General features: G+C 51.2%; 1 protein-coding gene across 4 annotated transcripts in view; it reads right to left on the bottom strand.

The window, feature by feature from the left end:
* The window catches only part of COL15A1 (collagen type XV alpha 1 chain), a 94,758-nt gene extending 69,170 nt beyond the window's left edge, over nt 1-25,588 (bottom strand). For 3 of the 4 annotated variants that reach the window (XM_045579965.1, XM_045579966.1, XM_045579964.1), the window contains exons 1-2: nt 25,389-25,588; nt 25,215-25,300 (exon numbers count right to left, since the gene is read on the bottom strand). In XM_045579965.1, the coding sequence (XP_045435921.1) occupies nt 25,215-25,300; nt 25,389-25,399 (97 nt within the window). In that variant the 5' untranslated portion in view covers nt 25,400-25,588. The remainder of the gene's footprint in view (nt 1-25,214; nt 25,301-25,388) is intronic. The other variant, XM_036433252.2, reaches the window with a different exon arrangement.
* Between the last annotated feature and the right edge of the window lie 1,303 nt (nt 25,589-26,891).

Here is a 26,891-nt window from a genome sequence, read left to right on the forward strand (position 1 = left end):
GATGCATTTCTTAGAAAAAGAGCCGTTTCCCTGCCAGGGAAAAAACCCTGGATCGGCCTAGAAGGGAGACCTGGGCTTGCCAACAATGAAAGACCTCATTTTTCCAAACTACAGGAGAGTGTTTTTCTACGTGTAAACTTAGACCGCCTCCTTCCCTTTTCCGGTTTTCACATATAGCATAGGAATTTTCCTGCTCAATGAACTTACTGTGTGAGCTCCCCTCCCTCCTCTCTCTCTCTCTCTCTCTCTCTCTCTCTCTCTCTCTCTCTCTCTCTCTCTCTCTCCTAGCCTCTGGCCTAAGCTGAGAATAGGATGTTTTTGAAAGGAGCTGGAGGTGGGCAGAGCCTGGCCTGGCAAGGTGTGGGCCCTGCAGTTGGCTGCCCAGCCCGGCAGCTGGAAGAGCTGGGCCCAGCTGAGAGCCCCAGTAGGAAGGTCCCCACCCAACACCCTCTCCGGTTTCCAAAGCCTCCTTTCACCTGCTCCTTCCTCCAGGAGGCGGACAAGGCAGGGACCACGCTCTGGTTTCACAGCGGAAAGGATCAAGCCCCAGAGAGGGGAAGTCACTCACTCGAGGCCCCAGGGCAGGAGCCAGCACTGAAGACCCAACACAGGGCTCTGCCCAACACAGGGCTCTGCTTCCCCGGCTTCCCTGACGACCTGGGTCCCCCTAGTTCCTGACCATCCCTCCATGCAAACACCCCCACTTCAGTCTGGTGGTCCGTCCCCTTCCTTGTCCGTTATGATTAGAGATGGGATACTGGGTTCATCAATGCAGGCTCATCTCTCAGTCCCCAGCCAAGGGTGACCTATGAATGAATGAATGATAGGAAACAATGAACCCGCAGCCAAGATGGCTGTGGGCTTGCTATGCCACAGGCACCGCCCCAAGAGCTTTCTGCCAATCATGTCATCTTCCCTACTGATTCTCTACGAGGCAGATAACTTCATTATCCCCATTTCACAGGTTGGAATATTGAGGCTCAGAGAAGTTAATTTCTGCTCCAAGGTCATGAGGATGATAAGCAACTAGAATCTGGATTCGAATCTTAATCGGTAGTAGAGCCTGGCGAGCACATTCCAGACCCAGCCACACATCAGAGTCACCTGGGGAGCTTTTAAAAAGTCAGAGCTCCCCTCCCCCTGCCTGGCCCTATGGACACGGAGTCTCCCAGGGCCGGGCCGGAGTGAGTGTGATGCCCTCTCCAGTCGGCAGCCACCGGTAAGGTTAACCCCTCGGGCTTTGGTGTCAGACAGACCTAGGCTTGAGTCCTGGGTCTGACACTAACTGTGTATGACCTCGAACATGCCACTTCAGTTCTCTGTGCAGTGAGCTCACAGCATCATCGGGAGAATGGACAACGCCATGAGGGCTGTGCCCAGAACACTCAGGGCCGAGGGTGAGTCCTGGCCAACTGGACCCGGCTGGCTGTGGGCCAGGCACGCGCACACTCTTGCCAATTCCCCTCACAGCCGCCGAAAGATCTAATAATATCATTAGATAAGGAGTCCCGGCGACTAGGGGACTGCGGAGGTTAGCCTGGAGAGAGTGTGGTATGACACCCTCATTCTGAGACCCAGGTCTGCTCGCCACCACCCCCTAACTGGCTCCCATGCAAATCACATGAGCCCCAGGAAGCATGCGTGGGCCTTGCTGTCTTGCTGAGGGGAGGGTCTTCAGTGCCCTCCTGTGGCCCCTGCCCAAACCTCTGTTCTGAGGACCAGGGACCATGTGCACTGCCCCATGCGGCATGGCTAAAGCCGGCAGGTGTGGGCAGCCGTGAGCAGTCTCGGGCATCTGGGAAGAGCGCTGCAGACAACTGCTCTGGATTTATGGGCCTTCCTTTTCCATCTGGGAACAAGGACTCTTTGAGTGTGACGAGGGCCTTGAATCCCGAGGATGACATCAGCTGGAATGAGTCATTCCCGGGCAGGCGGCTCTGGAGGGCTGGCCGGGGCCCAGCGAGGAAAAGGGGCCTGGGGGAAAGGGGCCTGTCAGGGGCACACGAGGGGCACCAGACAGGAACCCTGGATGACCTGACGGAAGAGGGCATCCGATAACTCGCGGCTCCCGAAAACCGCCAGGCTGAGTGCTGGGAGGGGACAGGGAAGCCGGGCAGGCAGGGTCTGTGCAGACACTGGACCAGAGGGTTTCAAACTGCATTCCCCAGGGCCGGGGGAGGGGCAGTGAGAGGGCCATGGGCAAGAGGAGGGGATGCTGAGGAGAAGGCCTGCCCCCGAGCCCCCTAACACACACACACACACACACAGATTTACACTCATCAAAGCACTCTCATAGGATACTTTCGCCCATTCACAACACACACTCACACATTCACACATAACGCACATCTTCACCCACACTCATCCCACACTCTTGCACACTGACACTTTCACGTGCTCACACACACAATGACACACGCGTTCATGCATGGATACTCTCTCAAGCTCTCACACGTTCACACACACTCACCTGCCTTCATTCGCACACTCACACCAAACAATTCAGACTTAGCTTGTTTAATATAGTGGGTTCCGATTACAGCCTCATGTGAAGAAACAGACCTGCTGTTAAAATCAACCCACTGAACACCTTCCATGTAACGGATGCTGAATTGGGGGCACCGCGGGCCCCACAGAGAGTCTGCAGCCCACTCTTTCTTCCCCAGATGCCTCTTTAATGGTCTGGAGAGCGCTGATTGCACTTCCTACACACAGGGTTTCAGTCTTTCTGATGTGGGTACATTTTCTATGTTTTCTTCTTGTCAGTAAAACCTCCAAGTATCAAATCTGGCTCATGTCTTCACCAACTGCCCCCTTCATCAATTAACTCATTTTCTTGGAAGCAGTGCTACAGGTGGCCGATCCATAAATATGAACAGCTGACCCGGGCAGGGGATACCTGGGGCTTGGCACAGAAGCTGGCACAGGCAGGTGCCCAATAGATGTGAGTTTTATGGATGTGTGAGTAAACGCATATTGGTAGCTCCTGTGTACTGAGCCCTTCCTGTGTCCAGGGCACCACGTACTTTACTGACAGAGCAGTGGTCTCCACCTGGCTGCACAGACCAGGGGACGTTTAAACACACCAATGCCAGCCAGGCCCACCCCAAGAGATGCTGAGTCAGCTGGTCCAGGAGTGGCGTGAGCATGGCGAGTCTGCACAGCATCCTAGGTGATGCTAATGCACAGCCTACATTCTTTTTCTTTTTTTTAAAATCAATCTTTATTGTTCATATTGTTACAAAGGTTCCTCATTTCTTCCACCAGGTTCCCACCCCACCCTCCGCCCCCTCCCCATCCCCCATTGTCCTCATTTATAGGTGCAGTTTATGTTCAGTCTCTTCCTCCCTCCCTTTCCCCAATAGTAAATCCCTTTTCAGATAGTAAATCAGTTACTTAGCATTTTCTCATATCAATAATACCACCACATGCCCAATGATACATTTCACACAAAAGACATTTCCAAATAGGTCAACCAGCCTCATCCAGGCCCCACCCAAGGCACTCACAGATCAACACCCCAGCCCTATACTAACTCAACACATCCAGATCTAAGCCTTCATCACTTGATTCAGCAGACCCTCAAGTTCCCGCAAAAGTTTCCAGCCATGTCTGAGAGGCAGCCATGGGGCAGGGGCAGGCGAGAAGCGAGCTGTTCCAGGCCTGGCTGCTACAGGCCTGGCTGCTCCAGGCCTGGCCTCTGTTGCTCTGGTTCGTTCCACAACCAGCTGCTCCGGGTCTGGTCACCGCCGCTCCCAACCTAGTTGCTCTAGACCTGGCTGCTGCTGCTCCCAGCCTGGCCGCACCCGACCTGGCTGCTCTGGGCCCGGCTGCTCCGGGCCTGGCCGCTCCCAGCCTGGCAACCGCTGCTCTGGGCCTGGCCACACCAGACCCGGCTGCTCCAGGCCTGGCCGCTCCCAGCCTGGCAACCGCTGCTCCGGGCCTGGCCGCACCCGACCTGGCTGCTCCTGGCTTGGCCACTCCGGGCCTGGCCGCTCCCAGCCTGGCAACCGCTGCTCTGGGCCTGGCCACACCAGACCCGGCTGCTCCAGGCCTGGCCGCTCCCAGCCTGGCAACCGCTGCTCCGGGCCTGGCCGCACCAGACCCGGCTGCTCCGGGCCTGGCCGCTCCCAGCCTGGCAGCCGCTGCTCCGGGCCTGGCCGCACAAGACCCGGCTGCTCCGGGCCTGGCCGCTCCCAGCCTGGCAGCCGCTGCTCCGGGCCTGGCCGCTCCCAGCCTGGCAGCCGCTGCTCCGGGCCTGGCCGCTCCCAGCCTGGCAGCCGCTGCTCCGGGCCTGGCCGCTCCCAGCCTGGCAGCCGCTGCTCCGGGCCTGGCCGCTCCCAGTCTGGCAGCCGCTGCTCCGGGCCTGGCCGCACAAGACCCGGCTGCTCTGGGCCTGGCCGCTCCCAGCCTGGCAGCTGCTGCTCCGGGCCTGGCCGCACCCGACCCGGCTGCTCTGGGCCTGGCCGCTCCCAGCCTGGCAGCCGTTGCTCCAGGCTTGGCCGCTCCCAGCCTGGCAACCGCTGCTCCGGGCCTGGCCGCACAAGACCTGGCTGCTCCGGGCCTGGCCGCTTCCAGCCTGGCAGCTGCTGCTCCGGGCCTGGCCACACCAGACCTGGCTGCTCTGGGCCTGGCTGCCCCGGGCCCGGCCGCTCCGAGTCTGGCCGCTCCCAGCCTGGATGCTCCGGGCTTGGCTACTCACAGCCTACATTCTTTATAACAACCCTAGTCTTACTGTTCCCAACCTACAGGTGAGGGGACAGAGGCACAGAGAAGCTGAGTAGCTTGCCCACAGGAACATAGCTACTGGGTCCCAGAACTGGTGACTTAAACCCCCATCTGTCTGATGCAAGAAGTTGAGTGTCTCTCTGCTCCTCTCCAGGAATGTCACCTCGACCCAAGGCTGACCCACTCCAGGGAACACACCCTGACCATCGCAGCCACCCTGACCTTCAGCACATCCGCCTCTCTATTCCCACAGTCCTGACCACCTCACTCAGCACCGCCCTTCAGCTACAGGAACAGGGCTCTGCTGCCTCAAGAGATAGCCTGCCATGGCCTTCATCTTCTGAGCAGGGCTGGAAGGGTTGGGGCTTCTGGTCGTGCTGGCTACCTGGCAGCCACTGCTCTCATTTGGCAGACCTGACATGTTTTCAGAGCTGGGGAAAGGGTCTCCCAGCGGCATGGTGTTGGGGAGAAAGACTCAGCCAGCTCTAGTTTCAAATCCCAGCTCAGCACAGAAAAGCTGTGCAACTTTGGACAAGTCACTTCACCCATCTGAGGCTCAGTTTCTGTATCTGTAACACAGGAATAATGTCTCCTACTTCTGGAGAGAGTTTTGAAAATAACCTGAGACAGCAGACACAAAATACTGAGCAGAGGGCCTAGCAAAAGCATCCAGATAATAAAGGATAGTGGCTGTAGTTATTGTGGTTATTATCAATGACAAATTTTTCCCCTCTCTCCAGAACTATTGTCTATCATTGCCATGAATGGTGGTTTCCGGTAGTTTTCCCGCTCAGTCTCAGTTTTCTCACCTGCAAAATGGGCTAATGCAACCTCCTTCTCTAGGTTGCAGTGAGGGTCAAATGTGAAAATGCTTCCTCAGCGGTGCCTGCCCAGGTGTAAGAAACAACATGGACAGGGAGCTCCTAACAGTTACCTGGGGCCAAGAGTGCCTTTTTGTTTTTCTCAGATTAGTGAAATTTGAACATTAAAGTGCTATCATGTGGGCACTATAACCTCATAAGCAATAATGTTTATTATTTGCCAAGTAGGACCTAGATTGGGCCATTGAATACTCACAATAACCCAGTGAGGAAGGTGCTCTTATCTCTGTAAACAAGGAGCCTAAGCCCTGGCCAGTTTATATCAATGGATAGAGCATTGGCCCACAGGCTTAAGGGTCACAGGTTTGATTCCAGTCAAGGGCACATCCCTCAGTTTCAGGCTCAGTCCCTGGCCCTGGGACGCACGTGGGAGGCAACCAGTCGATGTGTCTCTTTCACATTGATGTTTCTCTCTCTCTCTCTTTCCCTCTCTCTTCCACCCTTTCTAAAAGTCAATGGGAAAATATCCACGGGTGAGGATTAACAAAAAATAAAAAGTTGCTGAAACCGGTTTGGCTCAGTGGATAGAGCGTCAGCCTGCGGACTAAAAGATCCCGGGTTCGATTCTGGTCAAGGGTATGTACCTTGGTTGTGGGCACATCCCAGTAGGGGGTGTGCAGGAAGCAGTTGGTCGATGACTCTCTCTCATTGATGTTGCTAACTCTCTATCTCCCTCCCTTCCTCTCTGTAAAAAATCAATCAATAATAAAAAAAAAGATATATAAAATCATTTGAAAGTTTTAAAAAAATAAAATAAAATAAAAAGTAAACAAGGAGACTGAGCTGCAGAGATATTAGGCCAGACAGCTAGGAAGTGGCAGCGAAAAGATTTGGACCCGGGCAGCCCGAGTTCAGGCTCCAAAGCCCATCTCCCCGTGAACCTGCTTCACCAGGTCACCCGTGGTTCGAAGATATGGTTCCTGAGCCAGCAGCATCGGTATCACCTGGAAAGTGATCAGAGATCCAAACCCATGGGCTCTCCTCCAGCCCTACTAAGTCAGAAACTATGCGGTGAGGGCCAGCACCTGGCCAAAGCCCTCCGGGTGATGGTCACAGTCACCGTCCTCTGCCCTGCACCGCGCTGCTACGGGGAGGTGGCCAGTGGGAATGTAGGCCGGCTATGGGGAATCACGGAGCAGGAGACACGAACAGGCAGAGAGCAGCAGGGCCGAGACTCTGGCACAGGACTGGGCAGAGTCAAACCGAGGGCCCCCGCCAGGATAGGGCTTCCTCCTAATCATAGCACAGCTCATGAGGGACATCCCAGTCCTACCGATGGGAGGCTGAGACCTCTGGTTAGTAGATGCCACTAACAAAAGGAAGGCCCCAGGGCTGGGGGTGAGGCAGACCCTCAGCCCCACACTGGAGGATGCAGAGAGGCTTGGGAGCGCCAGCCCACAGTCTGGGCATGCCGGGCAAGGGTTCTGAAGCTTGTGGTCTCAAGGGAGCTGGTCCCCTGGGAAAGCCTGTCTTAATGGGAGGAGCCACGCCTTCCAGGAGGGCAGCAACAGCGACTTCCCTTGTCTCCCCAGCTCTCCTGCCCCCACTAGGCTTAAGGTGCCTGAAGGCTTCCAGGGAAATCCACTCCGGCCACAAGAGAAGCCGGGCCTCACAGGGGCTCCTTCTAGCTGCCTCCACAGGAGTCACCACGTTGCCCCAGAAACCCTCCCCGGCTGAGATTTCTAGGAAGTTCTGTTCCTCCCTACTCTGTTATCTGTCCCACAGGATAGTGAGCCCTCCGGATAAGGATGCATCACCTTCTGTTTCATCTTTTTATCTTCCAACTTCCATCCCCTCCTCCCGGCTCTGTTATCTGTTTGCCCGCCTGTGTCTCCCACAGGATTGTGAGCCCTCCAGGTAAGGATGCATCACCTTCTGTTTTATCTCTACATCTCCCAACTTCCATCCCCTCCCCTCTAGCACAGGGCCTTGCTGGGATGAGCAAAAACTGAGCACACGGATGCATGGATGGATGAGTGAATGAATATTGCACATGTGAATGAATGAGCTTAATAGATTTGGACAAGAGTGATCATATGCTTATCTTATTATATAGTATTTATTATCATCAACCACAAAGAATTTTAACTATTGTCATAGTAATTCCACCAGCATCATTTAGCTCAATATGCATTTAATAGCCTCCTTCTTATCTGAGCCCCCTGGTTAAGGTACAGTAGAACCTCAGTTCTCGAACTTACTTTGTTCTGAAAAGCTGTTCAAGGAGCTCTCTGTTTGGAAACCAAATCATCTCCAACCCCCCCCCCCCCATTAGAAATCATGTAAATTGAATTAATCCATGCCAGACCCCTAAATGATTCCCTGTTTTAAGCTTTCTTGTATACAGTACATGTCTAATGTATTGTTTAATCTTCAAAAACAAAAAGGACATGAAATATATAGTAAGAAAATAAAAATTTTTGCACACATTAGAACTTACCTGTAATGTTGAGAGCTATTAATGACTGAATATGGAGAGAAGGAATGGAGGGATGGTGGGATGGATGGTGGGATGGAAGGATGGAGGAATGCTATTGTTGGGACGGGGAGTCCCCTTCCATAAAACTATTAGGTAGCTGTTCTTCTGGGGCTCTCTCTCGCTCTAGCATCTTGGTTCCACTAGAACTTGCTTCAGGCTCCCTGGCCTCTGTCTCACTAAAAGCCTATCCAATGATGTTTGGTTTTGTCTGCGTTTTAACACGTGCCTCAAATGAAACACTATCTTGTCAGTGGACAAGTTTATCGCATGGCTTGCTACTTCTTCGTCAGGGTGATATTTGTCCTCAAGTACTTACAGCACAATATCCAGAGATGCAGGAAACTGACTCATGCTTGCGCATTCTTTCCTTTGTTTGTTATCTGAAAGACTCATGACTCATCGTCCAGGTATCAGCATGAAGGATCGAGAACCAAAGATTTGCTCGAGAACCTAGACATATTTTTTCTGTGAGCAACGAGGTTGAGAACCAAATTATTTGAGATGGGAGAGATTTGGGAACTGAGGTTTGACTGTGTAATGGAGGAGAGGCACCCTCTGCTTTTCAGAAGTTTGTTTTACGCCACGACGCTGTTATGAAAGACCTACATTAATATCTGTGTACACTAACGGAAAGAAATCCAAAGAGGATTTTGCTTTTTCAAAAAAAGGTGAAAACAGCATCCAGTACTTGCTTTGCAGCAAGCACTATGGAAGCAGTGTTCACCCAAGCGGCACTGCCAAGCTCCTTCCCTGGGCAACTACACTCAGCATCGCAGGATCAAGCTTCCGTGGCTTTGAGCTGTGTCTGTGAACATCTGAACATTATCTCGATTTATTTCATGAACTCACCCGTTAGTTAGCAACACCATTTCAGCTTATGAAAGGTTTCATAGGAATGCCCTACTTTCAGACAGTGAGGGAAACCTGGATGTATAACCTCACAGAGGCCTGATGCTAACTTCTCTGAGGCTGAGATCTTTCTCCATCTTCTGGCTGACCCTTACGCAGAAGGGCTTTGAATGGCCAGCCTTCTGCAAAAGGCCTACCCTTGGCTCTCTCCCACCGACTGTGCTCGCAAACACACTGGCCTCTTAGACTTCAGACTCACTTCCAGCTGCGTCCATCTTCCCCCTCCCTGAAACAAGGATCTGGGTGGGGAATGTGAACAACATATGCTTCCCCTGCTCCATTATCTACTGTGAAGGATCTTGAGACTTGGCTGGAGGATTCAGGGAGGATGCTCGTAGCCTGTCTGGGTGCTAGAGTTGAACTGGGGCCACTAGGCAAGATCGGATGGGATGGGACAGTCCAGTCCTGGAGGTTCCAGGAATAGAACAATGCAATTCCTGCTCCTCATGCATTCCCCATCCAAGGGGTGGGAGGGCCATCATGGTGGGAGGACTCTGGAAGCATAATTCTGGCAATTTTTTAAAGTCTAAGTGAGGCATGTCCTTGGGTGTTTCTTGCATTCTTTGGTGTAGTTGACAACCACATGGTCAGTAAAATCTCTTAAAGAGCTGCTAACCACATGCTTCAATTCACCCATAATTTACATTATCCCGGCCCCAGAGAATGCAGCCACAAGGGGAGAGAGAATCCCTGAAGGGAAGGCAGAGTGGACCTCTCCATCTTTCACTCTATCCTAGTCTCAGCTGAGGGTCCGGACTTGATCACAACCAGCATCCAATGGCCGATCTTGTCTGGACGTGACCGTCGGCTGGACTCGGGGAGATTAAGAGGACTCAGACTCTGGTTCTCGAGAAGCTCTCAGCCTAGTAGTAGTCGGGACAGGACACCAACACACTCAGCCTGATACAGGAGGCCTGAACGAAGGACAGGGCACTAAGGATGGGCCTGTAAGGCTTTGCACAGGTGAACATGGTGGCGCCGGCAGAGCACAAGCAAACCCAAGGGGCTGGAGAAGAGGAGGTGGGAAAGCTAGTGGGAGATGCGTGATCCCAGGGGATGGAGCAATGGGACCTAGACAACCTCCAGCATTGGAACCGAAAGAAGTATGAATCCATGCAAATACAGATTTAGAAGTGTTAAACCCATATGCATTTGCTCACTTAACCTCAGTTTGATAAGGTGGGGACTATCGCTTTCCCACGCTGCAAATGAGTGGGCCGACGCTGAACGAGATCGAGGCCACAGAGCTGGTGACTGAGGTGGTTGGGACTCACATGTGGGTCATCTGAGGTGACTCTCCCAGCTCTCTCGCCTCTTCACCGCTTTTTCACTCAGAGACTGGAGTCAGGGTGTGGAGAGCCTCGACTGTCAAGCCCAGGAGACTAAAATGTATCCAACAGACAACAGGCGCCTCGGCAGGTTTCTGAGGAAGGCTGCGGCTGACCATTTTAGGAGGCATCACCACCTCACCTCGAGCTGCTGCCCCTGGCAGTCGGGCCCCTGCCTTCCCCCTGCCAAAGGAGAGGGTGGGATGGGCGACCTGGAATGTGGAGCGAAGGCGGCAGTTTGGCAACAGCAGGACACATACTTTCCCCGCAGCCTCTCAGCGCTTGGAATGCTATGCCCCGGGCAGAATCCAGCTGCCCCGGGAACCGCCCAGGGCGTCCCAACAGATGAGCTCCTGTGACTTCAGTCCCAGACAGAGAAGCGGGCCGGGGACAGGGTGAGCTCATGGCTTCAGCAGGCACCGTGAAATCTCGCCTACACTGGCCAAGGCTGATGGAGGCCTGGAGACTTTCAGAGCTGGGAAGGACCTCCGGAAGGGCCCAGTCCAATGTCCCCAAAATGAGAACACGGAGGCCCAGTCTGACGATGTGACTCGCTCGAGTGCCTACGTTATGTCGTGTCCCCCTAGCTATCTATGATCCAGACCACTCTCACCAGCTACTCTACAGAAGTCGAGGAGTGAGAAAGAGCTTGGTACACAGCAGGGAATGAGTGCGTTTGAGTCTGTGGTGGGGGCCTGTGGTCCACACGTCTAGGGTGGGGCAAAAGGAGGTTTACAGTTGTGAGTCCGTGAAACACCGTTTGTTCTTGTTTCGTTGCATACACACGACCTACTTTTGCCCCACCCTGTATAACGATTTGGATGCTATTGAGCAGGGGAACAGATGGCATAAAAAAATTTGTCCTACAGCTGTTACCAAACACACTGCTTCTTTCTACCAATTTTCCCATTCAATTGTGCCGAGACCTGCTCTCTGCAGGATGTTGGAGCCCTGTGTGGCTCTGAAATGGGATTTGAGTCTAAGGAACAGCCAGGACAGATGGTGACCCTGAAAGTCACATTTTGAAACAGGCTAACTCTTGTTTAATCTAGATGAAAGCACTTGACAGCCTCCAAATGTTTGCTGCAGGAGGAGTGTGTGCTCCAGAGCCATGGTCCTTCTAGAATAAGTACCCAGGAGACGCCCCTAACTGGAGACCTGATACTGAGGGTGACTTCCAGGGAACCTGAGGAGGATGAGCCTCACTCAGCAGGAGCGGGAGCAGGATGTGGGATTCAGCATCACAGAGGCCTGCCGGGAAGTCCTTGCTACACCACTTACTAGCTGGTGACCTTGGACCAGCTCTTTAGCTTCTCTGAGCCTTACTTTCCTTACCTGGACACAGAGAAGACAATGCCCAGCTCTCAGGGTGGTGGTGCAGGGTAATGTCAGGTGCCGAGCAGATGGTGTTCATCCGCTCATAATTCATTCACAAATATTATCAAGCACCAACCAGCATGTGCCTGGCACTGTTAGTATTAGAGGTTCGTGGGAGAATAGGACAGATGTGTCCCTGCCTTCATAGCATGCATGGTCTAATACTGAGCTCCTTGTCCCTGGCTGGGCTGGAGAGTTGCCAGGAGGTGGGGTGGTGGTGGGGAGGTGGTTTTAGAAGACTGATGCCTCGCTCCCAGCCCAATGAGAATCTCTGCGCATGAGGCTCAGGCCTCTGCATGTTTTAAAAGCTTCCAGGGATGCAGCTGTGCAGCAGGATGGGACCATGGTCTAGGGGAGAGCTCTCAGCCCCCGAATGCCTGCTGTCTCTGCTCTGCTCTGCGTGTTCCTCCAGCATCACCTGCCGAACCCCTCACACAGCCCAGGAGGGAGGACCTCTACCACCCCCGTCCAGATGAGGACACCACGTTGCTCTTTGGGGGCAATTTTCTGACGTCACACAGCCAATAAACGAAATAATTGGAATTAGAAATCCATCTGATGTTTCTAAAGCTCAGCCCTAAACACACACTTAAGAAACCCTCACCATAGGTGAACTTCTTCCCCCGTCGTTCCCCCCACATCCCTGAGACAGGAAAAGTCTGCAACACATCTAGGTCAAGCAGCACTCGGGAACCTCAGCGTGGTGCGATGCCACCACCTGGACATGGGAAGACCCAGTTCTTGTACATTTTAGGTGTGACTCTCACCATGTCCCTCTTCTCTCTGAGCCTCTATCTTCCCATCTGTAATTCAGGAGAGCTACTATTGATGGTCCTGAGAGTCCAGCGTTTTCTGGTTCCTCGGGGTTCCCAGCCAGGGGCTTTGATGGAACTGAGGTGTTGGAGGAATCTTTAAGCCCCAACTACTCAAGGCGCATGAATGGTAAACTGTGCCTTCTCTCACAAGGAGCCACTATGCGGTACAGACCACACTGGGTAGGAGGCTGCCTCCAAAGGGCGATTCTTAGAAACCTTGAACTTCAGTGGGACCAGCCAGTCTCCCACATGCATATGCATGAGCAGCATTTTTCACATTCCACCCAACCTCCCTATGCTAATGCAGCCCCACATACTTGTTCCTGAAAAGCTAAATGCGGATTGCCGGAGGAAAGCTTTTGCATTAGCGCACACACACACACATCTATTCAGTCAACGAGCAGTTATTGAGCACCTGCTGTATGGAAGGCACAGTTCTAGGTGCTGGGGACCCAGCAGTGACAGAGCTTTTCCCCTCCGAGAGTGGACACTTCTAGTACAAGAGCTTTGGAGAGCAATCTCTATCTCGTCAATGGCAAAAACCCACCAACCAAATAACAACAACAACAAAACATTAGTACCCCCTTTCACACACAAGTGCATTAGGTATTTGTAGACAGAGAAAATGCTTATAACAAGAATGGATTTTATCTTTGAAAGCACTTAATTTTGAGCCTCCCCTACAGATTGGGGACCGCAAATGTAAACATAACATAATCTCCACTGAAGCATCCTACTAGCCACAGAGCCCCCAGAGCTTAGAAATATAATTAAAACCTCCTGCTTTGCTGAAACCGGTTTGGCTCAGTGGATAGAGCGTCGGCCTGCAGACTCAAGGGTCCCAGGTTCGATTCCGGTCAAGGGCATGTACCTTGGTTGAGGGCACATCCCCAATAGGGGGTGTGCAAGAGGCAGCTGATCGATGATTCTCTCTCATCGATGTTTCTAACTCTCTATCCCTCTCCCTTCCTTTCTATAAAAAATCAATAAAAAATATATTTTAAAAAACCCTCCTGCTTTATCTTTGAAAGCACTTAAGTTGTGCACTCCACACTATAATATATGTGTGCTATTTTTAAAAATATAAAAATGTTCTAAATTATTCCCCACTTGTTACTGAACTCCCCCTAGCCCTCCCCCAAATTACCAACCGCTGAGTAAAATGGATGCAGGAAATAAAGAGTGTGGCTTTGCAGGGGGTCCTACACCACCCATGTCCCAGCACTTCTAAGAACTTGCTCTCCTCTGACAAGACATACAAAAACTTCCCAGCTGAGCTGTTCCCCAAAAGACCTCGTTTCTGTTCCTTGGTGGGAGAATATTGCACTGTGTTTACGGAGACACTGCTCCCTGTAATACAGAGATCCAGAGAGACAAATATCTAAAGAGATAACATCAGATCCAGACAAGCCTTAGAGCTGCTCCAACCTCTTTGCTGCACAGACAGGAAGAAGCTTTTCAAAGCCAAGGCTAACTGGAGTCTAACTGCAGAGGGCAATTCTTAGAATCCTTTCCCCATGTGACCTTCACAACCTCGCAGCCAGGCAGCTGTGATGGCCTGGAGGCCCTGGGTGGCCGAGGTAGGACCAGGGACTGCGTTGGCTGGGGGCTCTCTACAGATAAAGAAACTGAGGCTACGCCGGGACCGGTTTGGCTCAGTGGATAGAGCGTCGGCCTGTGGACTGAAAGGTCCCGGGTTCGATTCCGGTCAAGGGCATGTACCTTGGTTGCGGGCACATCCCCTGTGCAAGAGGTCGGGTGTGCAAGAGGCAGCTGGTCGATGTTTCTCTCTCATCGACGTTTCTAACTCTCTGTCCCTCTCAATTCCTCTCTGTGTAAAATCAATAAAATATATTAAAAAAAAAAAAAAAAAAAAAAAAGAAAGAAAGAAACTGAGGCTAGATGAGGATTAGTACATCATTCCAGGCCACCAGCTGATAAATGCAAAGCCTGGAACCAAACCAGCCCTGAGCCAAAGCCCGGCCACTTCACCGCCATGCCGCAAAGCCTGCATTTCCCTCTTCTGTGTGCACTTCACAGGGACCTGGGTTCTGATGCGGCAGGTTTGGGGCAGGACCTGGGCCTGCATTTCTAACAGACTCCTGAGAGATGCCGGTGCTGCTGGGGCAGGGACCACACTTTAAGGAGCAAGCCTCTAAAGGAGAGAAGGCGAAAGAGGATTTCAAGACAACAGGAAGAGTATTCCAGACTGTGGGAGGCACTAGCAAAGGCTGGGAGAAGGGGCTATACTCGTTAAATTCAGAGACCAGCGAGGAATCCGCGTGGCTAAAGCCAGAGCATAGGCAGAGATGTGAGGGGAGAAGAGGCCTCGAGCTCCAGCCCAGAGAGTGGCAGTTGTGCCCTGGAAGAGAAAGCACAGGAGGGCTTTAGGAGGGGACATGGCATGATGGCACCTGCGCTTTGACGAGCACTCTTCAATGAGAAGATGCGCTAGAGACGGAGAGAGGGCAAGTCCTGTTGGCAAGGGAGTTGCTATGACAATCCATTAGTGAGCATGACACAGGTGAGGCAATGGGTTGGAAGCGACAGACGGATGCCATAGACACAGCTGGAGCAGAATCTGTTTCTTCAAAACAAAGCTACAGTACTCTTTCCAGGTGCTAAGCATTTCTCAGCCACTCCACTGCAGTAGAGCAACAGTGCAGAGATGACAAAAGCTGATGGCAGAGACAATTCCAATGGCATCTGAGAATTGTGGACTCTTAGAAATAGGGCCAACCAACCACATCTCCCAGTCCAGCCACAGTCCCACGGTGAGCCAGCATTGCTTTCTTTGCAGATTAAGTATCTGGGTTCAAGAGTGGAAGTGACATGGTAAAGTTCCCATAGCCGAGCCCAGAACCAAGGAATCCTATCTGTGGTATACCAACCTAGGTGAGTGCTGTGCATTTTAGAGAATCTGCGCGCGCGCACACACACACACCCAGCACAGAGAAAATAAAGACAGCAGCTGTAATCTGGTATCAGCCACACTTGCAAATAGTAAACGCAGAAAACCATTCTATTAAACTGGAAGCTCATAGCCTAAAAGAGGGAGGGTAGCCCCTGAAATGGAGCCATGTACTCTAGACAGTTGAGCCTGAAGTAAAATTAGAAAATGTGTCACATGGAAAAACTCTGCAGTGAGAAATGGTGTATTTTCCTTCCTTTTTCTTTCTGTGGGAGAATGAGCAATTTGGCATTTTAACTAGAGACACACACTCACACACACACACACACACACACACACATCATCTGTGGTCTATTTTGTACCAAATACACAAAGTTGTAGGATACAGTTTTGAATCCTGACTCTTGGAATGGGATGTCAGTGCAGGATCTGATCAGGGCTGAGCATTGCTACACTGAATCACTTCTCCCAACTGTCACCAGGTTTGGCCAAATCGAACTCAGGATGTTCATGCTGACGGTGCTTTTACAGTTTACTTGGTCCAGTCTCTTCATTTCCCAGATGGGGAAGCTCAGGCCCAAAGAGAGATGGAGATTTGCCCAAGAAAGAAGAACAGGGGGGTGTCAAAGCTACACCTCCACCGGGTTATTCATTCCCTGCCAAGGCCAGGCACAGTGCTAGGTGCTGGGGATACTGGAAAAATAACTCCATTCTGGACTCTTGGGGTGGCTCACCCCATATTGCAGCCACTCAGAGCTGGGTGGTTTGAGATCAGACTCTGAGGAAGGATATTCTGTGAGATGAGGCCAGAGCAACACATTGGTGGTCGTCAGAGGGACTCAACCATCATGCTAAGGTGTGTTACAATCATTTTCTATAGTTGCTATCACAAATGGCCACACATTTAGTCACTTCCATCAACACAAATTTATTACCTTATAATTCTGCAGGTTAGAAGTGCAACACAGGTCTTCCTGTGCTCCTTTCTGGAAGCTTTAAGGGGGGGGGGGGGGGAATCCATTCTCTTATCTTTTCCAGCTTCTAGAGGCTGCCCACATTCCTTGGCTTGTGGCCCCTTTCTCTATCTTCAGCACCAGCAAAGAAGGCTGCTCAGGTCCTTCTCACACTGCATCACCCTAACTTCCTCTTCTGTTTCCCTCTTCCACTTTTAAAGACGCTTGTGATCACACTGAGCATACCAGGGTAATCTGAGGTCCTTATCCTTTTTTTTTTTTTTTTTATTGAGCTGATATCAATATTAAGTCCACTTGCAATCCCAATTCCCTTTTGCCACGTACTCTAATACAGTCAAGGTTCTAGGGATTAGGATATAGACACCTTTGAAGGTCTGCTACTCTGTTTACTACAGGTGGTAAGCATGGGAAGATGACAAAGAGTTCTAGGATGGGGTGCCATCATCAGAGTTGGTTTTACAGAGCTGCTCAAACTTTAATGTGCACGTGAATCACCAGGGATCTTGTTAAAATGCAGATTCTGATTTATTGGGTCTGTGGGTGTGAGTGGAGATTCTGCATTTCTGCTAAGTTCCCAGGTAGTGCTGATACTGCCGGTGGATGGACCATATTTGAGTAGCCCAAAGCTAGGAGATTGCCATGGCGGCCATATGGGGGATGAGTTATAGGGTGGTAAGAATGGAGGCCGGAGGACAAGCCTGTGTGCTGAAAATAAAGACAGAACTCACCACCACTAAGACCGTGTGGCTGGAAGGGGAGAAGCGGCTGGCAGATTCACCTTCAGACGGAGTTCTGTGGGTGACATTGTAGAAACTGCACGAATTTAGGTTCTGTTTGTCATCAGCTTTTGAACTCTGTTCTACAGGATGGAATTGTTATGCTTTTCTGGTTCCAACATCAGGAAAGCATACCTCCCTTTTTCTTCCATGACCTGCTATCCCTGACATGGATGTTATATCCAGCCCTGCTCTCACCCCCCTCTGACCTCTCCACCATCCATGGCAGTGATGGCTGCGGGTGGTCTTCCAGCAGGGCCGAGGCGCACCGACTTTGCTGTGGTCAAGAGTTCATAATGCTGGGTTTTCACTGAGATCTCCACAGTCTCAGGCTCTGAATGATTCATTCATTAATGTATTCAAATGCTCATTGTGTCCTTTCCAGGCCATGTCAGATGTTGAGAAAGCATGGATAAATAAAGCAGGGTTCCTGCCCTCAAGGAATCCACAGAGACGCGGGAGCAGGGAAGGAAGGATGTATTGAACGGGTCATCAAGTGCAGGCCTGATACTTATTCCGTTATTCCTCATGGTAGGAATGATTGTCCCATTATAGGTGGGAAGATATGGAAAAGAGAGGTAACTGGCCCCAGGCCACCCAATGGGAAGTAGCAGAGCTCATGTGCATGAGCTACACCTCCCTCTGGGGTCTAGGGTCAGACCTGCTAATCAGCTGATCTACAACCATGAGCAGGGACTTCCCTCTTTGGGACTCAGGGTTGCTACCTTTGAAAGGAAGCTATTGGTTCCTCACCCCTGGCTGCCCTTTAAAAGGCACACCAGGAGCTTTAAAGGCTTGCTGTCACCACGGGCGGATCAATTCAGACTCCTGGACTTGGGGGAGGACTGAGCATCAGGTCCCTTTTGAATCCCAAGGTGACTCGAAGGTGCAGTCAGGGTTGAGAACCACCAAGGTCCTTGTGACCTAAGCTCTTGCATTCTAATTTCCTGAAAAACCTCCTCTTCTTCTTCTCTGTTTTAATATATTTTTATTGATTTCAGAGAGGAAGGGATAAGAGAGAGAAGGAAAGAGAAACTAATTGCCTGCCTTCTGCACACTCCGCAATGGGGATCAAGCCTGCAATCTATGATTCATAACAGTAGAAAAATTACAGTAATGAAGTAGCAAAGAAAATAATTTTATGGTTGGTGGTCACCACAACATGAGGAATTGTATTGAAGGGTCGCAGCATTAGGAAGGTTGAGAACCACGGCCTAGATGGTTGTTAAAGGGGGGGGGGGGGGGAAGGGGAGAGCAGCAACAATGTGCAGAATGAATTATTATTATAATACACATGCATATTTAGGCATGAGAAAGAAACTTGAAGGCGAGCCCACCAAATATTAGCAGGGTTTATCTCTGAGTCGTGAGATAACATGATCTTTATAAACTTTTTTTTCCTCCTATGTTTTTACAATGACATTATTATTACCAAAATTTTTAAATATTGTTGAAAAAAATAAATCTCCTCTTTCAAAGCTTGCTTACCTCCCTTCCTGCCCCCATCCACCAGTGGAAATGGGTGCACTTTGGTACAGTGCAGATACTTGCCTGCACCTACATTAGGACACTCAGGATAAGCTCCTTGGCATGCAAGCCAGCTCTCCACTACCGATGGCTAGTCCCACCAGAGTGGGTAGCTCTTAAGCCACCCCACCACTCACCCCAGGGGACCTCAGAGAGTGCAGGCAGCCAAGAACTCTAGGAAGAGGACTAAAATCTACAATAGGACCCCAAACACACATGGCAGACAGATTTGAAGATTTCACCAGATGTGCACTTTGGAGGAAGCTAGTTACATAAGACCTCCTGCTGGTGGGAAGGGCTTTTAAGCTGGGCCCCATTTGCATCTCTCAGAGATGGGCTAAGTGACTTCTGGAGAGACCTAAGACAGGGCTGCTCCCTGCAAACCAGAGACTAGCCAAGCTCCCCAAACCCTGGAGGGGACTCCCCCAGTACCTGAGATCAGGGGTCCTGGTCACTTGAGGGAGACACCAGGACTCTCAGAAGTTTCCTATCCTGTCCAATCCTTTAAGTCTCCCATGGCATGCAAACAAGTATGGGATGATTTAAACTGTGTTGGGTTAAGTTGAAAGAATTGAGTTGAGTTCTGTTGGGGATTGAGTTGAGTTCTGTTGGGGATAAGGGTTGGGTTGTACCGACTAGGTAACCTTGATCACATGTCTCATTAGATCCTTCCCAGGAAGAGATCTGGACCTTCTTCCGGGTTCTGTTCTAACCCAACACTTTTCTCCCTAAAGTTGGAATGGAGCAGAGGAAGATGATCAGTCAGCAAACTGGCTGCTCCCAACGTTTCTGACTCATCTCAGCTGCCCTGTGTCTAGCTCAGACCCCACAGTCTGCTGCTCTTACTTAGAAGCTTTAACTGCTCATGTGTTCTCTTCACTGCACCTGAATGTCGTCAACTGAATCTTATTGTAAGATTGCCTCCCTTTTAATAACCCTCACCTGTCACTACCACTATGCCACTCCCAGTATCCAAGCATATTAGCAGGAGATTATGTGATAAATCAATCTATACTGAAAAATGTATGGCTTATAAAAGGGGTGAGTTCCCTTACCAGATTTTAAAACATTGCAAAGCAACAATTACCAAGACCACGTGGATTTAAAAAACAACAACACATATGCATGAGAAAGCAGCCAGCAATATAGAATTTCCAGGAAAAAAAGTTTCTATCAAATTAAAAGAAAAAAATGTACATGATAACCAGAAACAACAAAATGATGGCGAACCAGCTTATATTTTAATTACTATTTTGGGGAATCCAGTGTACTACTTTGGAAGTTACACCCCAATCTATAATCCATTTTAAATGGGGCAAGCTGTAGACATTAAAAGGCAGTGGGAAAGCAAGATCATCCACTTAGCTGGCAGAGAAAATATATACTTTTTATTTATTTATTTTTTTACAAAACAGAGGCTATCAGGAATAAGTGGGAATAAACTAAAAAAAACTGTTTATACAATTAGATGGGATAAAAAAAATAAAAGGTAAAGTAATAATAGTGTAAACTCACACTAGTTGTGAAGGTTATTAAAAGAAAAACTAAAAGCTCAATAATGTACCCTGACTTCACAGTCATGGTCGCCCCAGAGCTGGCAGAGCTGTAATAGAGTCGGGATGACTTACAAACTGCAGAGGACATGGTAAATTGGAGCACTCTCTCTAGACCACAGGCCAGACCTACCCATTCATTCCTTCTTTGATTCACTGAGAGGGTGTGCTGAGCACCCACTCAGCCAGGCCCTGTGCTGGGCCCTGGGATTCAGAGTTGGACAAGGCCCAGTCCTGCCTCACAGAACTTCCCATGTGGTAGGGGAGACAGACAGGTAACTAAGGCCACAATCTAGTCTGAAAAGCCCTGTGACTGGGAGATGGGTGAGTACAGTACTAGCCCTGAGGAGAGACCCAACATGTCTGGCAGAGCAGGAGGGCTTCCCAGAAAGGAAACCTAATGGATGAACTGAGTTTGCCAGGTGGACAAGGTGAAAGGCATTCTCAAAAAGGGACCAGCCTGTGCGAAGACTCAGAGGTGGGATATCACATACCTCATTCGGAAATCTACAGCAGTTTGGTGGGAGCCCGAGGGCTCCGTGTGAGTGGCCAGACCACAAAGGGCCTGCTGGGGTACGGAGCCTGACTCCATCCTAGGGATAATGAGAACCCAGCAAGAGCAATTGCACCAGGGAGTGGCATGATTTAATGTGTGTCTAAGAAAAAAAATCCATCTGACTACATAAGAACTATCCAACTAGTTTGGGAGAATCTAGTCAAAGAAAATAACCCAAAAAGAAAACAAAGGTCATTTATCTGGAGATGTTCTTAGCAGTGTGGTTTACTATAGTAACAAAATAATAAAAGCCTAATATGCAAATTGTCCTACCGGCAGTTCGACCTGGAGTTCGACTGCACGCTGACCACTAGAAGGTGGCTGGGAACATGGCATCGATGTGGTGCTGGCAGTAGGGGCTGTGGAGGTGCTACCAGCCTCAATGGGCCCCGACGAGAGTGGGAACGCTACAGGATGGTGGAGTAAGTGAGTGGGTGGCACCAGATCAAGACAGGTGCGAGATAGCCCCATGGATGGTGACCTGCGGTAGAGGCCGGGGGTCAGGGGGACAGGGCAGCCGCCTGGTTCCCGTGGATTCGCACAGGAGCCAGTCTGTGAGGCCAGCCGGGAGAGAGGGCGCTGCCCACCCAGCTTCCACTGGCACCGCTGGGCAGCCCAGAGGCCCATGCTGAGCCTGGCCCACAGTATCCGTCCATGCTCTCTGCATCTCCACGTGGGGACTCTCGTATTATGACTCAGGCAGAGGGACATGTGTAAGGGCTCAGGGACCCAGATGCTGCCAAGGGCCCAGAGGTCAGCTGGGACCTCCCTTCCATGCCAGACACTAACACTTTGATTGCTGGCCAGGCCTAGGGACTGAACCTGTGCACGAATTTCATGCACTGGGCCTCTAGGAGTAACAAAATGGCCAAAGTCCAAGTGACCAACTCTGGACAAATGAGGCATGACCCACACCTCAACGTGCTCCTATGGGAAATGAAGATGAATAAACATATTGATAGTACAGAGGGGGACAGTGGCTGGGTCCTGGAGAGAGAGAGGAAGGGCTGTAGAGATGTAGTGATTAGAAAAGTCCACTGGAGCCAAAACGGTTTGGCTCAGTGGATAGAGCATTGGCCTGCGGACTGAAGGGTCCCGGGTTCGATTCTGGTCAAGGTCATGTACCTTGGTTGTGGGCACATCCCCAGTAGGGGGTGTGCAAGAGGCAGCTGATGGATGTTTCTCTCTCAATAATGTTTCTAACTCTCTATCCCTCTTCCTTCCTCTCTGTAAAAAAAAAATCAATAAAATATATTTTAAAAAAAGAAAGAAAGAAAACTCCACTGGAGAGATACAGGGAAGGCACCCTGGAAGATGTACCATTTAGGTGTGTAGTTGAGATAGACCTTCAAGAGAAAGGGAATGTGAAAAAGCATGCTCGAGATCCATGGTCGGCAAACTGCGGCTCGCGAGCCACATGCAGCTCTTTGGCCCCTTGAGTGTGGTGGCTCTTCCACAAAATACCACGGCCTGGGGGAGTCTATTTTGAAGAAGTGGCATTAGAAGAAGTTTAAGTTTTAAAAATTTGGCTCTCAAAAGAAATTTCAATAGTTATACTGTTGATATTTGCCTCTGACGACTAAGGAGTTTGCCGACCACTGCACTGACGGAGATTAGTTCACACATGTGCAAAGTCAAGGAGACTGCACAATTCCAAGTATACATGGGAACTGTGAGTGGTTCAAATGGATAGACAATAATCTTGATATTAATAAGTGGAATATTATACAGCAACGAAGATGAATTAGGTACGGCCATATGCAACAGCATACATGAATCTCAAAAACTTAACATTCAGTTTAAAAAGGCAGACACCAAAGAAGACATCCTACATGTATAAAGTTCAAAATCAAGTAAAATGGAACTTTAGAATTTGGGGATACACGTTTAGGTACTGAGGTTATTTTTAAAAAGTAAGGAATGGTCACATGGATAGTCAAAGTGATAGTTGTCTCCGAGGGGAGGGAGGGAATCACATAGCCAAGGACACAAAGGAGCTTCCGGAGCTCTGCGATTTCTTCCCCTGGGCTATGTGACATTTGCACTGTGAGCAATCACTGAGCTGTACTTTTTAACTTATTCTCATCTGAGAATATGTTTATGGTTTTAGAGAGAGGAGAGGAGAAGAATGAGAGAAGAGGAGAGGGGAGGGGAGGGGAGAGAGAGAAAAACATCAATGTGAAAGAGAATGTTGATAGGTTCGCAAACACTTTAAAGACAAGTAAATAACTTGCACATATCAGCGTTTTATCTGGGACAAATTACTACTTGCGGCACTACCTTCCCTATCCCCACAACAACCTCATCATCTAAAATAGCGGGTATTCCAATGACACTGCAACTTTACTACTCAGCCACGACCCCTTAGGGACACAAGGATGGATCTGGGGCCAGAGTCCCTTTGACAAGGGTCTCTTTACACAGGGTGCGCCAGGAAACCCCGAGGGGCTGAGAAGCCTTGGGCGTTTCGGACTCACTTTCCTCATCGGAAGAACAGAGACAATGACAGTCTCTGTCCCCACCCGGTGGAGCCACTGTGAGGACTGGATGGATGAAGCATGAATGTGTCCACAGCTCTGCCTGAGCATATGAAGTGGTTTACAGATGTTAGACTAATTGAACTGCATGCAAAACCTGGTTTGCAGGAGCATATTTCATGCATCTAGAAGATTCTGAGCCTCAAAGGGACATCAAATACCCATCATTGCAAATGGCCCTCCCCAGGCCCTTTCCAGCTCCTGAGGGCTTCCTGGCACGCCCTTTTTACATTATGGATGAGAACGCTGCTTCCTCTGAGTTAGAAACCACAGCCCTGACCTGTCTTCCAGGGACCCAGCCTGCAAGCGCCAGGAGGAGGAAAGAAACACCCAAGTGTCTTCTCCCCAGGACCTTCTTCCTTTTGGGGGCGAGGGTTGCGGCCTCGGCCACGTTCAGCAAGGATCACAGAACCCGAAGCCGCCCTCTGCTGCTGAGTTGGCAAGAACCTATATCACATGCAAAATTGCAATGTTCCCACATGGGCCACGATGCTGAGAAGCCAAAAACTGGGCTCCAGCTGCCCTTTGATCTGCAAGAAATGCCAGGCTGGACGCTCTGGCAGGAAAGGCTGTCATCGCCTTTGGGTCTCCCTCCCAAGGAAACAATGGTCGGGGCTGTCCCGCGCCTCCTCCAGCACACAAAGAGTTAACCAAGGCCACCCGCTCAATCCCCACTTCCCTTGCTGGAGACACCTCTATAGAGACTGTGTTCTGCTCTCCTAACTCCAAAAGGGGTCAGAGACTACTGTTGGAGAGCACAGCTCTCCCTCAAAACTGCATGGAGACAGGGCGGAGCAAGGCACGACCGGAGCCTGCAAATCTGGGCTCCGCTCTGCCGTTGGACTGGCCACTGCCCAAACCTCTCTCATCCTCCGTGTCCTCTTGTATAAGAATGCCCGCGTTGCTTTCCAACACAGCTATTGCAAGCGTCAAGCCGCAGTATCTATCCCTTATTTTCTGCCTGGTATGCGCCAGCGTGTGGAAAGCGTATTATTTTTAATATCTCTCTTAATCTTCACAGCAGCCCTAGGAGGTCAAGTGATTTCATTATCGCCCCCCCCCCCGCTATTTATTTATTTATTTATTTATTTATTTATTTATTTATTTTTATGAGGAAACTGAAGCCCAGAGAGGAGAAATGAATCGCCCAAGGTCATCTAATTAGGCACAATTCAACCCACACTGCTTGGCACAACCTAACTGAAATATCTTTTAACTAACCCCCCACTCTTCATCCCACCGCCTCTGGATCCAGGTGGGGAAAGTGAGCTGAGCCTTGGGAAACAGAAAGGACTGGATCCCCTGCTTCCCAGCCCCTCCCATCACCCGTGGAACCATTGACCCAGGGATGTGACTCCCTGGGTAACTCAGCGCTAAGTTAGGTATCAGAGCAATTCAGTCCCGTTATTTCTTTCGAGGTGACGGAGCCAGGTGTCTCTGCTGCCGATCATGCTCCCGCACCTGTGTATAGGGCGGCCACCGGACCTGCCCTGGCAGTGAGCTTGGCAGCACGCACGACCTGGGCGCCGGCACTGGGTGCAGCTAACGGTCCCCGCGGCGCCTCTGGTGCCCTCCTGTGCTTCCAAAGGCTCCCTACGGCCAACACCGGCGGGGCCACGCCTGACTTTGACATCCTGGATGCCCAGACAGCGCTCCATCCGCCCCAGCTGCCCAGGATCCACCCCAGGAGCCCCCCGTACCGCCCCGGGAAGCCGCGGCAGGACCGCCAGGGCGCACGGCGCGGCGAGGACTCCCTTTTATGTCCAGGAATGAGGCGCGCACTGCAGCCGCGCCCGCCGCCAGCACCAGCTTCCCGGGGCGCGGAGGCGGCGGGTGCCCCCCTCCGGCGGCCCGGCGGCTTACCTGTCTCCGCGCGGGTCCGGTCGGCAGCGGAGAGAAGCGCGGAGACCCAAAGCAGCCGCGGCAGGAACCAACGCCGCTCGTTCCTCCTGCAAAAAGTGGCCGAGTGAGAGGAGGCTAGGCGGGCTGGAGGGGCGCGGAGGAGTCGGGGCGCGGGCCACGGGGCGCGAGTCTTACCTTGGCTCCATCTCGCGGCTCTGCCCGGCCCCGGAGGCGCTAAGCAAGCGGCCGAGCTCCGCGGAGGCGACGGGCGGCCGCGCGCGCTTCCTGCGGGAACAAAGGCGGCGCTGGAGCGGCCGGCGGGCAGGCTCCCGGCTCCCCGCGCCCTGAGTCACCCGCGCTCTGAAACCCGACTCCGCCGCGCCCAGCGCTCCCTCGCGCGCCGCGGTGGCGCACTCCCACCCCGGGACCTCCCCACGCCCCTTTCCCCCCGCGGCAGCCTAGCGCTTCCCGGCCGCCGGTGCCACCCCCAGCCGCATTGGGTAACCTTCGGGAAAAGCCCGGAGTCCCAGCTCCGTCTGGCAAAGCGGACGCGGCCCCCTCCCCACCCTCACGTCTGTCCCTGCCCGAGCAGCTCCACGGACTAAGCGCTCTCCGTTCGCGGGTCATTGGGATCCCTCCTCTCAATGGCCTAGGAGGCTGGAATCGCTGTGATTTGGGCTCGGAGAGGTGACGCCAATGTCCCAAGATCACACAGCAGGACTGAGCGCTTGCCTGCATAGGTGACCCCCGGAACCCGCTCCGGTGTGATCCAGTTTGGGTGGTATAATGGATACACATAACTAAAAGCTAGTCCTAATAAAAATTGTAAATATAGCCGAAACCGGTTTGGCTCAGTGGATAGAGGATCGGCCTGAGAACTGAAAGGTCCCAGGTTCCATTCTGGTCAAGAGCATGTACCTTGGTTGCAGGCACATCCCCAGTAGGGGGTGTGTGCAGGAGGCAGCTGATTGATGTTTCTCTCTCATCAATGTTTCTGACTCTACCCCTCTCCCTTCCTCTCTGTAAAAAAAAAAAAAAAAAAAAAAAAAAAAAAAAAAAATCAATAAAATATATTTTTTAAAATTGTAAATATATCTAATATTCTAATGTTTTCCTCTTTATGCCTTGCCTGTACCCCCACCCCCAAGAATAACCTCACAGGAGGGCAAGGGTTTATGTTTATTTTGTTCCCTGCCTAAAATAGTCCCTGATGGTGGGAGATGCCAATACATTGGAAGAACAAAGGGACACAGTCCTGTGTAAGACACCCACTCCAGGGGCCTTTCTTCCTGAATGCACTTGGCAGCCATAGAGGGCATTGGGGTCAGTTCCTGCTTTTCATCTGACACCCCTTCCTAGAGGGAGAGCCACCACCTGCCAAGTGAAAGGTAATTTGAATTAGCCCTGCAAAGGGGACGGGATGGGCATAGAGGCGGTGGCTCACACTTATTGAGCATGGTTATGTCCCAGGCCCCGTGGTAAGGCTCTGCCTGTGTTGTCTCATTTAATCCCCACAACTGCCCTGGGAAGGTGCCACTTAGTGATCCTCATTTCACAGAAGAGGAAGCTGAGGTTTAAAATGGGCTCAGATGAGTGCATGTCAGGCTCTTTGCCACTCGTACTACCCGTTCACCAACAAGAGGATTAGACCCACTGCCAGCCCCCAAGAACAGAATAGCACTGGAGACACAGAACACT

Source organism: Pipistrellus kuhlii, unplaced genomic scaffold (assembly GCF_014108245.1).
Source record: "Pipistrellus kuhlii isolate mPipKuh1 unplaced genomic scaffold, mPipKuh1.p scaffold_m20_p_12, whole genome shotgun sequence".
Taxonomy (NCBI): domain Eukaryota; kingdom Metazoa; phylum Chordata; class Mammalia; order Chiroptera; family Vespertilionidae; genus Pipistrellus; species Pipistrellus kuhlii.